The 15,822-nt window shown below is 38.9% G+C and overlaps 1 protein-coding gene across 1 annotated transcript in view; it reads left to right on the forward strand.

Moving 5' to 3' along the window:
• The window catches only part of LOC119646848 (short-chain dehydrogenase/reductase family 16C member 6), a 42,057-nt gene extending 26,869 nt beyond the window's left edge, over nucleotides 1-15,188 (forward strand). The window contains exons 2-4 of the mRNA XM_038047470.1: nucleotides 81-198; nucleotides 14,268-14,865; nucleotides 14,929-15,188. Coding sequence (XP_037903398.1) covers nucleotides 81-198; nucleotides 14,268-14,865; nucleotides 14,929-15,028 — 816 coding nt within the window. The 3' untranslated portion in view covers nucleotides 15,029-15,188. The remainder of the gene's footprint in view (nucleotides 1-80; nucleotides 199-14,267; nucleotides 14,866-14,928) is intronic.
• The last annotated feature ends 634 nt before the right edge of the window (nucleotides 15,189-15,822 follow it).

Raw genomic sequence — 15,822 nt, forward strand, 5'->3', positions numbered from 1 at the left:
TGACACTATTACAATGATTTTTATTACCATTGAACAATTACAAACTGCAATTTACTGAGTATTTTTATTTTATTTTGCAGGATGTTTCCGGACAAGTCGTACTTATTACGGGTGGAGGTGGAGGCGTTGGACGACACTTAGCATTAAATTTTGCTGAACTTGATGCCCGTGTGATTGTTTGGGATATCAACCAAGCAGGTAAGACAATTTTTTTATTTGATATTAGAGGTATGTATGCATATTAAGTTTGCGACAAGGAGAGGCTATTTCTACTTAGCTAATTTTCTAAGAATATCTAACTGTTTCATTTAAAGCTTATTTGTAAGGAGTACGTATTTAGAATGGCACGCGATTCTCTTTAGTATGATATTGGCATTGCCTAGATTACGGATGTAGAAAACGGACAACTTTTCTCCAATATATGTTAGCTCTATTGCCATCATCATCAACGGCGCAACAACCGGTAGCCGGTCTAGGCCTGCCTTAATAAGGAACTCCTGATATCCCGGTTTTGCGCCGAGGTCCACCAATTCGATATCCCTAAAAGCTGTCTGCCGTCCTGACCTACGCCATCGCTCCATCTTAGGCAGGGTCTGCCTCGTCTTCTTTTTTTTTCCATTGCCTATTGCCATACCTTATGATTATAGGAACTATTTTAAAAAGTAGTAATAGACATATATTAGCAGAAAAAGTATTTGAGGCGAAGGTATCATTTAGCGTAGTAGTTCGATGCTTTTCTAAGATTTTTCTGTTCGGTAGTTTCTGAGAATGGGTCCGTGATCCACAGGAGAAAATATCTGGATCCTCTGCATACCACAAAAGTGTGAACAGGATGCATTTAATCTCATTATATAGTCACACTTTGTTTTTTTTTTACATTAGTGATAACTGAGTCTAGAGCGTCGACTCAAATGCTTGATATCTCATCGCTCTATGAATAGGGTAATGCTTAGTTATTCGATTGTGGCCTCCGAAGTATCAACTCAGATATTTCCTTTTTCTTCAAATAATTTGGGTGCTGGTTCTGTCTGTTTCTTTCACTTTTTTTGCTTTTAAAGGTGGAAAAGTTCGAAACCTACTGCTGGTTCGTGCCATACAGTTATGTGAGGCTTTCCTATTCACTAAAATCACCTTCTTCTCCTTCCATTCTGCCCGTTGAAGTGCTTCAAGACATGGCGTCCCGGGGTTGGAGTCCTTATGGTTGGAGTCCCGTCATGGTCCTCTCCCTTCTTTCTTTTTTACAATTCTTTCTGCCTAAGCTGTTCCTGAATAGTTCCCAACACTTTTTCGTCTTGTTCCCAAGCCTCCGTTGACCTTAGTATGAACTCTAGGGTATATTCAGACGATGAGCGCATATCTGCGAAAATCTCCATTCTTGTCCGGTGCGCAGTAAACCTGGGGCAATTAAATACAACATGCTTCGTCATATTAACTCATCTTAGGAAGTATGAGGAATCGTATTGCTCAAATCTTTGTAGGTAGGCATGGATGTGAAGTATTGATTCAACTCGTAATTTAATTCCCCGTGGCTTTAGCTTATTTTTTCCCTAGCAGTTTACCATACCGCACACCTACCTTTGAAAGAAGAAGATGTCGACTTTACCTTGGCCCACCAATGTTCGGTAGTCGAGATCAGCACAGTGATGGAAGAAGCTTTGGTTCCTGCACACTTTATGTGTTTTTGAAGTTAATCCTTCTGTCGATCATCATCTCAACTATTTAAGCGCTGGTTGGGAGTAAACTATGTGTTCGCCAGCTTTACTTTTTACCGTTGCTGCCTTCCTTATCTTATCTTGCTGATTAAACTGATTCTGTTTTATTTTCAGCAAATATTAGGCTTTATGGAATTGGAAAATGATCATTTCTTTCACTGACCCATTCTCAGAAAATACCCAACCCAAAAATCTAAGAAAAAATTAAGCTGTGACTATATGGTGTCTGGCCTCTGAAATAATTTCCATACCAATATCTGCTCAAATGAACTTAATAATGGTATATTACTATACTTTTTAAAAATTGTCTGCAAAACCCTCTTAAGTTCATCTTAGAATAGTCAAATTGTAAAAATTTTGGTGGAAATCACACTACTGATAACAAAGAAATATTGACCTATTACCAAGGACGCTTTTATGCAAATGTACTGAAATGTAAGATTTTGTACGTCAGTGTTACACTAAAGTAATATTCTAACAAAAGATACGCATATATGTTACGTTAGGTACAAATGGGGCAAATGTCCATTCAAATCTTCTTATATAACAAATATATAAAATATTTCATGTTTGAAGCGCCGAGCTTCAGGTTTTCTACTTGTTTGGTATGGTTTTATTTTAATGTAGTTGCCTTTCTTTTCCCTGCTTTTCCCGGATTCACTTATGGTTGAGCGAAGATTTCGTGTTGCTGAAGAAGATCGATTTCCAGAGTTGCGTTTTGCGGTTACTGCTCACGATTGATGTAGTGTTCCTGGATTATTTTTTATTTTCTATCACTATCCCATTGATCCAACACCTGTATTGGTACCCTACTGGTTGGATGGCTTACTTTCCCGGTTTTTCGAAGATTTTCGATTAATGACATCAATAATGTTGAGCCGGATTTTATCCACGACCAGACGGTCGTGGTATCGCTCATAGGTTTCGTTGTTATGTATGCTACGGAATCTCCATCCTCATGTAGGTTGTCAAAAATTCTACGGAGGATTCTTCTCTCGAACGCGGCTAAGAGTTCGCACATCCTCTCGTTTTAGACCGTTGTTGACGTTGAAAGGTCTCGCGAGTGATATTGCTGCTTTTATCTGGCCTCGCATATTGGTCAGGGTCAGCCTAGTCATTCTTATTAATTTCTCCGGAATACCGAATTCTTTCAAGGCCGTGAGCAGTTTTACCCTCGCTATGCTGTATGACAGGCGGCTTTAAAGCCGATGGAAAGATGGTGCAACTGATGACCATATTCCAACAGTTTTTCCAACGCTTGCCGCAAAGAAAATCTGATCTGTTGCTGATTTGCATGGAGTGAAGTCTCTTTAGTATAGGCCAATGCTGATCTAAGCGTATGGGGCTATCCGGCCTAGCAAGACAGCGGAGAGTATCTTATAGATAGTACTCAGCAACGTGATATCTCTGTAAGTGGTGCACTGCGTGAAATTCCCCTTTTTATGTATGGAACAGATAATGACCCGTTGCCAGTCGTGAGGCATTGATTCGCTGCCAATGATAACGCTCTTCAGGTGGCTGTGGAGATAATTTGTTGATGCTTCATCTTTAGAACATCTGTTAGCTACAGTTATTGCGGCATCCATGTGCCCCTTATAGGTGTGATGGATGGCTGCGTTGTGGATGGCTCCAGTATTCACTCTTACTTGATTGCTAGAGGGAATTGTAGGCGGTGTTGTAATGCGAGCTCGGAGTACTATGCCAATGAGATAGTGATCCGAGTCTATATTGGCGCGCTTATATCTTCTGACATTTTATCAAGGCTGAGAGGTGGCGGCGTTCAATCAGCACGTGGTCAATTTTTTAGAGTGGTGTCGTCTGGAGAGGCCCACTTATGTTTGTGGACCGCTTTCCGCGCAAACCAGGTACTTGTAACAACCATTTCGTGTGATACTGCTAACTGAATAATCTGCAGCCCGTTATCATTGATATTCTTAGATAAGCTATGGGAGTCAACGTATCGCCTGAATCGCCTGCTGTTAAAATCTCCAAGTGTGATTTTAATATCATACCTGGGACAGGTTTCGAGCACATGGTTTACTGGATGGGCGCTATAATATGTAGTGTAGGGGCTTTTCTTTAAAAAACCGGTCCCAATCGAACGCATTTTTTGCAATGTTTTTACATTAGCCTTGTATCGGGTCAGGGTATCGGCTAGATGTTGAACAGTATTCGGTCTGTACAGGGAGCGCACGTTCCATGAGAAAGTGCGCAAATCGTTATTTCTTTTTCGTTACAGGTTTCACCGTTTTCAACTTCATCCTGTGCGAGGCCCGTAACCTCGGTATCGCTACACTTCCTACCGCCAGAGATAACACACTGTTGTTGTTGACGATTTTTGACATTTGCGGTTTATCTCAAAAAATCCCAGAGAGAGATTTTTACTGATTGTTCCCTATTAACCGTTACTCCATAGAAATTCCGCAAAAAAAAAAATGTCTCTCTTGCCTGCTTCAATCCATTAGGGATAATAGTATCTCGTCACATGCTGGCATAGACATGTATTGTACATAGCATTATGATATTAACTCTTAGACAATGTGGAAACTGGTATGAAAGGTTTTGCCGAATTAGTTCGTAGTGTATATCGGTTAAATATACTAGATATTCAATTCGATGTGGTGCTGATATTGTACTTCTTACGAACAGTAATTTGACTCCAAAGAGGCAATTTTATAACTGTGTTACTAATAGTAGGATTTCCACCAAACTTTCCAGTATGTTGCTCTATGTTAAAACCTATATTACTGGTAAGGATCTAGGATGAACTTAAGGGGGGTTTGTAGCAAATTTCGAAAATATTATAATATACTACTATTAACGGGGAGTACATGATATGTGCATGGATAAATATATTTTTTCCAGATTTTTCGAGAGAGTAGTTTCTGTGAACTGGTGCTTGAAGCAATTGACGCTTTTCGGACCCTCGTACTGCAGCGAATGTCAAAACTAGTATCTGTTTCGAAAAGTATTCCTCGAGGCCTTCATTTGTTTAAAAAAAATTTGCAAGTTCAAAGTGCAGCAATGTAATTCACCGCATACGTGAGATTTTATAGTTTCAATCTTTCTACCAAATTTGTCAATAGGTGTATTAGTTTCTGAGAAAAGTGCGTGTGACAGACATACAGACAGTAGGCAGATTTTAATAATGTTTTGTTTTCAACAAACCTATATAATTAACATATAATTTTGAGAGGTTTTCGGTAAAAATTTGGAAATGAAGTTAAGGTGATAATTTAAAATAAATATCTATAGGAGGTCCAATTTTAATATCATGGCATCGGGACGGAATGTAGGATATTGGGGATGAAGACGATTAAAAATTCTATGTTGAAAGGGAAGGGGCTTGCATACATCAAACGATTCAATCAACTCAAATCAAGGCAATGAAGAATCAAAGATGATTTGCAGGTCGTGACCCCGGCGCATACGGCACATGTTTGCGCACCTTTGTGAAGTGGTTATCTACTATACAGAAAGCGGTTCGTCTTTCACAATTCCCAGTTCTTAACATATATTAAGAATCGTCAGTTGTCATATTCAGAATCACCAAAAGTGAGGAAAACTATTACATATATAATTAAAGCTGATAGAAAGCGGCAACGTGTAAACAAACATTAGGCAATGCTTGTAGAAAGACGATTTCACTCTGGGGAGATTTAGGTCAATTAAGACCTACTTCGATAAAGACTCTAAGACGCTGGTTTGAAGTGCTTTAATTTTAGGTAAATTCGAGATGTAATCTAACATAAATGAGAAGGTCGAATAGGGGATTTTGAAAGCCTGAAATGTCCAGGAATAACATGTTGTTAAAAAAACGCACGGTTTGTTTGGAAATATACCCTTAACTGTGATTCTTAAACAGTAATGGGATATGTCCAATTACCATTTAGCAGTATGTATATTGAATAAGTTACTACTTTCCTGACAAATTGTGAATATAATTAAGATAATACTATTTTAGTCTCAAGTTCATTCACTTTCGTCACATATACTTGCTAATAAGAGCTCTCTTCAAACACTTTTCTTTAACTAGTTTTTGTAAAGTAATCTTATTGGCAACATACTTTGAAATTTTCTTGCAAGTGAGAGTAGGTAGCGCGTAAACAATATTAATAGCAAAAAAGTATCGAACATTGCTGCGTAGATTAGACCGCGAAGAAAATGGATAGTGGTAAGTTGCAAAGACTTTTTCGAGTCTTTAATTAAGATTTGAGGATATAGCAAAAAATTTAATTTGTTATGCTGCTTTTGAAATTGGTTACCGATTAAGCTGCAATGAATTTACTCCGTTAGCGGTTTGGAGTATGTTGCAAAAGATTTATAATAAAACATTCGTTAGTTTTGGGCAGTTTTTTGGGCAGATTTTTTTTTCATTTGAATTTCCTTTCGAAATACAATTCAATGGGCGAAAATGAAAATATTGGAATTTACTGTCATACGAATATGTTACTACGTAATGTGAAAAGATTGACCTTTACTTTCTCTAGACAAAGCTTCAGCGCCGCGATCTAAACTATTATACTTAGGTGTAATTACGACTTTTTGGACGTTGAGAATTGGGAAAAGTTAAACGAGAGTTTGCGAACTTATTTGGAGTGAATTCCACATTTCTGAGCACGGTACGTTCTTCATCTGAGAATCGAATACTTTCGAAAAGAAATCCTGAATCCCGGTCCTAGCCAATTTAAATATAATGTACATATATAATTGATTTATTTGTTCTGCTTAATTAAACGTTACATTTCTTACTATAAATGTAAATAAGCATTAACTGGGATTTCAATAATCCATCTTAACCCCGAAATCACATTAAAGCCATCTGTCTAGCTTTTATTTGCCCACCAACACATTTTAGGCTCTAATTAAAAATTTGCCAAAGATAAACATCATAATATTGGCTTTAAAGCAATAATTTTTATAGTTGATTGGGTAATTTTGTTGTCTTTTGCATAGGTATGCTTACTTTACTCAGGTGTAAGGTATAAGCATATTTTGACAGCGGAAAAGATAAAAAAATGTTTTCAGTGTTTATTTTGGGCACGTACAGCCTATTTATGAATTGGAGAAGACGGAAAAAACATATTTACCTTGGAGGTACGTGTCGTTCAAGTATTCAATTGAATATGCAGAGTTTCAAGTAAGGTGGATACCAATCAATTCTGTATTGAAAAGATATAGACAGCGATTGTGTAGGCCGTTTATTCCGCAGCATCTTATTCTCACCTTTCCCTACATTTACCGAAAAATTGGGTAATTTCACAATGTTTATCTGTTTGGTTTAAGCTTGAAGTTTCCTATTGTAGGTGGGTACAATAAAGAAGTCATTTTGTAAATTACCTAGGCTGAAGTTTTATTTACAGACTTGAGGAAATTCTCAGGAGGGAATATTGGTTTTTGAAATTTCGTGGCTTTTTTTCTCGTTTTCCATTTAGTCGGAATATTTTCTGGTTCAGGGAAGTGCATTGAATTTCATCAGAGCAAAGATGCAGGAGGGCGGACTCTGAAGTCCTTTGAAGAAAAGAGAACGGTTCTTTATGCATTAATGGCATCAGAACGTCAACAAATTAGTCCCGGTCACAGAAATCCGTGTATGTATGGCTTTATTGATAAGATGGTGAAATTTGCAAGAGCCCTTCGGAAGAGACATACCGGTATTTATTCTGAGAGAATTGTACTGCGCTGCCAACAGTTGCGATAAAGTACTTGAATTCGACGAAAATGGCTATAAACTCTTTTCTAATATGGTTCAATGGTTAGAGTGCTAGGTTGTCGTACGGAAATCCGCGGTTCACTGGAAGTAGTGGGATTTGTATTCGACTGGATGTCGGATACTAGTCGACTCAGTTGGAAATGAGTACCTGAGCCAAATTAGGGTAGGACTCAAGGGCGAGCGCAGTGCTGACCGTTACGGCCTTGAATGAAGTGTTCTAACACATTTCAAGGTCCAGATCCAGTTGGATTGTCGCACTAACGATTATTATTATTGCCATTTTCAACAGTTCCTCGCTATTAAAGAAGTGGAGCGATTTGATGGCCGATTGGTGAAGCACACTATTATCTCACCTGATCCCTCGATTCATTTCTATACACACCTACACGCTACAGATTGATCGACCCAATGCCGAGAACACCCTTTCTGACAGCTACTTGACATAAAGACTTGTAACGTGGCCGTCGACAACGTCGTCGTTAATGCAGATGGTCTTAATAGTCATGTGGGCGAAAAGTCAGAAGGCAGCAGGTGGCATGGAGCTAAAGCTTTAGAGCACGCAATGAGGCTGGTGAGTATATTATTGATTTTGCGGACAGTCACGATCACGTACATCATTTCACAGTTCATGTGGGAACAATAGAAGACACGTTGACTATATTTTCGTATGACGTCGTAATTTTGTCACCGCCATTGACATATAGCTTTTCCCTGCGAGACCATCAGATCTCATAATAAAATGAACCTCGGGATGGTGAAGTAAAGCCGTTTCAGTTTGTCAGAAGCTAGTATGAACCAACATTGCATATAATGATACCGTTGCAGTCCTTTTATTAAAGCGTAAAACATTGGTCAATAAAAATTGCTCCAGACTATAACTACGATTATTCGATTGGCAGTATGGAAAGACATGCATCGGATTATTCAAATTACGTTCCGATTTTGGTTGTTACCTCATAGCATGAGGATTTTTGAGCACTGAAAACCACATCAACATTATTTAAAGTGCCGTGAATCCAGTTATCCAACTAAGTTTGGGGATGCAAATAATTTACCATCTGCTACATAGAATATTTCATGTTCCGGTCCTGCAGACACCACGTGAAGAGTTGTCTAGTAGCAATTCTACCCACTGTGCTTTACCAACATTTTTTACTAACAGCAAAGTACTTCCTTCGGCTTTTTTGACATCATATCAACGATCGACCCTCTTAGGAGATGTTAACGTGAGCTATCTAGATAAGTATCTATATATTGATCGAGGATGCTTTGAGGTATGTGGAGCATACGCTGGGCGTCTGTTTGCTTGTACCAAATTAGTTAAGAACAAGGAGTCCGAGAGAGGCCGGGTTATGGGATCACATAGAATACCATACTCACATGATCTAGATGGGTTGAATCCGTCGTCGTTCTGGCTGGAGTGCCTTTTCAGCTAACATTGCAGGTATTAGAGACGTCCCAAAAATTTTGAAAGGGATAGTTGCTCTTGTCGGCACATTTTTCTTCATTAGATTATATTAACAGGGACTAAGCTGTTAAAGTTGCGGATATCTTTCGCGTGTACTATGCATAATCTCATCTGTCTCACTGAAACTTAGTTTGAAAGCAGTAGGTTGGCTAGGTTAATTTAGAGTTTTTAATTGGGTATCTAATTCTTTGTATCGGTTGCAATGTACTGATTTGGGATAAGCTTCATTGCCGTAAAATAGCATCTTCCTATTGTCCCAATTACCCAATTAAACACTCGCTTCTAAGAAGCAATCACTGCTCTCATTTCACTTTCAAACTGCGCTTTGTTCATTAATTCCTGTGTTTGTTTCCTATGTTCTTGTTCAATTTCTTCAACGGATGGATGCTCAAGTAAATACCCGAACCAGCCAGGAGGAGAGGATAGAACTATGTGGGGACGTCAATTGTCAGGATGAAAGGGTCGACCTTTGCCTGCTTACCCGTCCTTTTCAAACATATCATTCCCTTGTTACTAGCTCTTACAGCGTTCAAAAATTCCTATCTCACATACATGTCCCAAACGTCTATCACAGTCATAACATAACAACCAACTTCTTGATGTAGTTTTTCCAACATCTCTCAATATTTTATCTTTCAGTAATTTAGTGAATACAATTTTATTTTACAATCTCCCTTTGAGTTCGATTTCCATATTAATCGATTCATCACACAACCCATACCTACGATTTGAAAATTCAACTTCCACAAAGCCGATCTCCTATTCCTAACTAAGTTGCTTTTCACAGATTAATGGCCGCAACCCTCTAAAATTTATCTTGCAACCAGCGCATTATGACTTCATGAGAAAAACTCCTTTCTTGCTTTGCGCCAACTTTATGTTGTAAGCTGGTTAGATACTCGGTTTTCGTTTACAGTAGAAACTTGTTATTTTGGGCTAAACTACCGTAGTGCAGCTGATCTAGCCAATTTTAAAATTCTATTTTCGTCCACAAAAACCTTAATCAGGAACACTTATTCGGAATATTTATCAAATATTAAAGGCTCCCCCGAGCGACAGAAATTAACGCTTTCTAGACGCCCGCTTGTCCGTCTGTCTCTCACACGCTCTTTTCTTAGAAACGGTTACTTCTATTGATACGAAATTTGGTAGGAAGGTGGGAACTTTGAACTCTCATGCATTCAGTAAGTAACATTAGTCTACGTTGTAATTTGTAATTTAATTGCCGAATTTAGTCATGCAGGAGGGGGAGTGCGGGGGCTGGGAAATAATAATTTCTTTCATGGACCCCTTCTCAGAGGCTACCTGACCAAAATATCTAAAAAACATCACCAAGCTGCATACGGTGTCTAGGCTCCGAAATACCCTCCTCCTCCGATATCTGCCCAAATAAAGTTGATAATAGTGTGTTACCATCTGTTTTTAGAAATTGGTCGTAAACCCCCCTTAGGTGCGTTGTGAGTTACAATGTTGCAAATATGTGCAGTAATATAGACTATAAAATGAACCATGATACTGGCAAGGTTGGTGGAAATCGTGTTACTACTATCAAAATTATAAAAGGTCCAAATTGTTGCTTTCCAGTTTTTTGTTTTTTTTCATGTAAATAACAGATTTCTCCTCTGCTTTCGTTGATTTTAAATTGAATTCAATTAAACTATTAACGGTTTTAAGTTGAATATAATTCGTTGTCGTTTTCGATCACGCTGTTCGCAGAAAAGAGGTGAGACAGCGTCTGATGAGTTACCTCTGCCCTGGACAAAACCGGTAGTCGCCTGGTTTGAATAAAAGTTTATCTGAAGGTACCTTTCTAGATAACTCCACTTACTTCCACTTACAGGTACTTATCATTCCTTTATACAAAATGTTTTACTGGGAGGCATGGGTTTCAAAGGGGGCGCTCAACCGTAATTGCTTTATCGGAGTATACCAACTTTATTGCTAAATCCTTGAATGAAAGGAAAGCTGTGCACGCAACTTATACTGACTTCTCTAACGCTTTTGCCTCCATTGATGGCCTAGAAGTGTCCTCTTTAACAGGTGCAGCCCAACTATTTTTTGGCCATCTCTGGAGCCTCAGGTTTCCATCTTTGGTTTGTTCTCCATTCTTTTTCTTCATTGATGATCTTCCGTGTGTCCGAATGGCTCAAGTGGTTAGAGCACTGGACTGTCATTGCGGAAGGTCTCGGTTCAAATCTCACTGGTGGCAGAGGGATTTGTTATCGTGATCGGATGTCGGATACCAGTCGACTCAGCTGTGAATGAGTACCTGAGTCAAATCAGGGTAATAATCTCGGGCGAGCGCAATGCTGACCACATTGCCTCCTACAGTGCACTGTAGTGTACTGTTATGGTCTTGAATGAAGTGCTTACCCACTTCAAGGCCCTGAGCCAATATGAATTGTTTCGCCAACGATTATTATTTTCTGAGTTATCACAATCTCGGCAGATGCTGGATTTTACCTAATAATAGCACTAAGTGCCAAGCATTTAGGCTCGGACGATCTTACCTACTTAAAAACTAAAGGGGCACTGGTGGTAGTGGGGGTCAATGGGAGAATCCGTCGAGTACTCTCCGCAACATCGAGCACATATGCAGAATGGTGTACTTCTGCGAGGCTTGAACCAGACTGTGCGAAAGTCCCAGGACACCAAGGGAAGCCGTGAGGGATTTAGGTACAATACTTGTAGCTGACAATATTATGGGAACTACAACCACCCGCTGGAGACAACAATTTCTGTGAGCTACCGAACCAGTAGCTCATAGTTCACCTTCGTGGCTCTACGTATTTCCGTTCAATGTTAGAATTATGGGGGATAGCAACATCAATAATATACGCGGAGTGACCCGTCTTGTCAACTAACAGTATGTCAGGGTTGTTATGCGCTGTATGGCGATCAGTCAGAATTTGCCGGTCCCAATACATGCTGTAAGCAGAACAAGTACTGCTTCCGGCTCATATCGGTAAACCAGACATGTTCCCGTGATCAACCCATGCTTGTATGCAAGGTTTTGATGGATAATCTCACATACAGCATTATACCTGGTGATGTATTGCACCGGTGCTATAACAGTACAGCCAGAAATGAGATGGTCCAACGTCTCTAATGCCGAACCACACATTCTGCACTGGTCGTTCTTTCATGATGAGCTTTTTATAAACTTGGGTGGCGACCACGCCGTCCTGAATGGCATACATGAACCCCTCCGTCTCAGCAAAGAGCTCCCCAGCACACAGCCATCTGTTCGACAAATGCAAATCAATAAATGGGTGCCAAATACAATTCATCTGTTTACCGTGCATTGCCTTATTCAATCTTCTCGTCCTTTGTAAACTATGCCACGGTAGCTATTTAATTTTCGATATTCATTTCCGCGGCTCTTCATATGGTATCCGCCCAGCTAACGTTTACCGGGTGACTTTCGGGGAGTTTTTGAGCTACTTTCACTCAAAAGTGCCAGGAATGTTGCCGCTGTGGGCTTTCTCTTGTCCAATATTTTGTTTTTTGAAATTCCTTGTTTATTGTAAATTGGAACAATGCAGTACACGCTGGTTGGCCATTCAAGGAGAAATACCAACATTGCCTCCTTTATATATCGAACTGTCGGACCTCGGTACAAAACTGGGGTGTCTGGAGTTCCTTATTAAGGCTGGCCTAGACAGGATACCGGTTGTTGCGCCGTTGATGATGACGTATCTCGTAAAATTGTGAGAAAGGTTTGTTCGATGGTATTGTATTATCTTGTAATTCGCGCTGACGTGAACTCGCTCATTAAGATTGACCTGAATATTGAAAACGATAGGAAACAATCTCAAAGCCGACTAAAACAATGATAGCTTAATATACTAGGAGATGATTAAAGAGTCCGTCGATCCCATCTCGATCAGGCCTATGATCCAGAAAAATGATGATGCTTATCTAGATGAGCGGTCCCGGATATCGAAAGGTAGAAGGAGTTGCGGACTACGGGTCATAGAAGATTAAATCAAAATCAAGATCCGAATAACTAAACATTTACCAAAGGACGAAGTGTTGCACTTTTCTAAGTGCAGTTATAAGACGTTTGCTGCCGTAATTAAACCCTTTGAGAGATTTCCTTGATGATGACATATCATTCAACAGGGATTTCTGACGAATGCTACGAGCTGGGAATATTTTTTCACGATAAAATTTCAGAACCTCCGGAAATTCGCCCGAATAATGTTAAGCCAGTAGGGATGTTAGTGGGGTCTACACATGTTGTATAACTTTTGGAACCTTAAATACTATCCATTAATCCAATTGTTTCGGGCTTATTAATATTTGTTGACATATCCTTTTTAGTAAATATGTACACTTTATCACTTTGGAGCCAGGCCATATACTATTAAGTTCGCTTCGAGTGGTACAAGGATTCGCTCTATCAAGTTGTGACATTTGAACTCATATCGTTAGCGAAAATCTTCGTGAAGGAACTTGAGAAGATGCCATTCACTCCTTGGTGTGGTATAGTGGGTCAACCATGGCTACGCGCTATCGTTCACGACCAACAACGCTTCGGATAAAGACTGACCTCATGGCAACGGCCTTTAGCTTTTGTAAACAGTTTATGATTGTCTTGCAAGCTCGGTTAAAGGTTGCATAGCACATAGGGTAGGGCTCTGGATGTTAGGAAAATTGCTGAAAAGTGGAGAAATATTTTGAGAAAATTTGAATGCTTGTATTTCCATTAATATAGAGAATTTCGAGAAAGGAATCGAAATTAGAAATCACTAGTTTTACGGAAGAGATGGAGCAGAAAAAAGGTATATATGTAGGTTGGCCGAACCTTAGTAGGGCTTCTAATGGACACCGCTGTTATCACTTTTACCTAGAAAAAGTAAAGCTGCAAGAAGGAAGGTGATATGGCTCTGCACTTTATATACAGCTACTCGATCCCTTCAGGCCCCAGGCGGAGATATCTCGGAAGAGTTTCCTTAAAAGCGAATCTGCGTACGCTTTCTCTTTGACAGATCTCCTGAAATTCGCAAATTGCATGGAGGAAAGCGTCTGAACAGAATAAGGGATAGTAAAGTACATCTCAGTGCTTTATGTAACGACGCATCCTTTTCCGTAGTTAAGCATGAGTTCATCCTTCCCTCCTTGGTTCATTCAATTAACCACCTATTTACCTTAACATCTACTCAAGCATTGATTTGAACATTTCACTTACTGTCAAATTCTACGGCTTTTTCCAATCATTGAGTTATCAAATTTCGTGTAAAAGATATGATTTTATAAAAAATACTTGCACGAATAATTATGGCGATTGCTTGCTAATTTGTAACTATTCTTCTAATTACGTATTATCTAATCATTCTAAAAACCTATTACATGTATAACTTACTTACAGCTGTTCAAACAACCATCGACCTACTTGCCAAAAACGGTTACCATTGCAAGGGATATGTAGTGGACATCTCCAACCGTGACATGGTTTACGAAAAAGCTAAAGAAGTTAAAGCAGAGTTCGGCTGTGTCGACATCCTAATCAACAATGCAGGAATTGTTTGTTGTAAACCATTTTGGGAGCTTCCTGACCGCGTCATTGAGAACACATACTCAGTTAACATCATTTCCCATTACTGGACCGTGAAAGCATTCCTTCCTGAAATGATGCAGAGCAACTTCGGACACATTGTTACTGTAGGTTCAGTAGCTGGACTTCTTGGAACTTATGGATGTTCAGATTATAGTGCCACAAAATTTGCATGCTCCGGATTTCATGAAGCTCTATTCACGGATCTGAGGACGCATGGCTATGATAACATTCATTTGACTTTAGTTTGTCCATATTACATCAACACTGGTATGTTCTCTGGTGTCAAACCGCGACTATTCCCAATGTTGGAGCCGAAATATGTTGCGGATAGGATAACGCAATCAGTACAACGTAATGAGGTTAATTGTGTGATGCCACATTTTGTTCGATTGCTTCTGCCCCTAAAATGGTAAATTATTAAAACATATGAAAAGGATTCGTTGACAGGTAAAGAAAATTTCTCCCATTCTAGTCTTCTTCCTGCTAAAATGTGTTGGGAACTGATGGCACGTGTAATGAAAGGACCACAATCGATGATGCTCTTCGAAGGACGAAAAGTTCCAGCTGGTTAACAATTTCAGAAGCGAAATGGAGCTAGTAGTGTTAATAAAGTAGGTTTAAGGAGGAAATTGATTTATTAATGTTTATTTTTTAAATGTTTCTACAATCAAATTGTTTGTTAATGAGAATATTTTAGTTTGTATGGTTTCTTATAAAAAAAGTCTGAAATTATTTTTGTGTTTTAATGACATCATCATAACAAGACCCAGTTTTAGTCACATGGTATATAGGAACCGAAAAGAAGGATTTTATAATATTTCATTCAAAAGGATGATGGAGAGACTTCAGAAGTTATTTTTTAAAGTAGAAAATAAACCTACAACGCATTATACCGCAATTCAACTTGGTTCGTAGAAGAAGGTAGATGATTAAGGTATAGTATTACCGAATACTTTATAATTTATTGTTGATTAAAAATTTAATTTAAAATGAACATGTGCTGAATACGAATTTGTAGTAGACCGTATTTAATATTTTGAGGGTAAATTGCTTTTCTTTATTTGTTAGTAATTTTTTATGGAACCAACGAAATATTCCAGCATCATATATTTGCTATTTATGTCATCGATTTCATAGTAGTCCTTTAAATATTCTAAATTAGCAGCTACGGTCACAAAATAATCTACTTTAGTTTGGGATGATGTTTAGCCTATGTGATCGACGAATGGGACATTCATAACTCAATAGTTCTTTTATTGCATAATTTGTGACGGTATCGGACCTTGATTGAATCCCTTATGTTCATCGATCCGCCTCCACGATTTCAGGTTTTGTGATGCCCCTTCTGAACATGGCCGACGACCTG

Source organism: Hermetia illucens, chromosome 1 (assembly GCF_905115235.1).
Source record: "Hermetia illucens chromosome 1, iHerIll2.2.curated.20191125, whole genome shotgun sequence".
Taxonomy (NCBI): domain Eukaryota; kingdom Metazoa; phylum Arthropoda; class Insecta; order Diptera; family Stratiomyidae; genus Hermetia; species Hermetia illucens.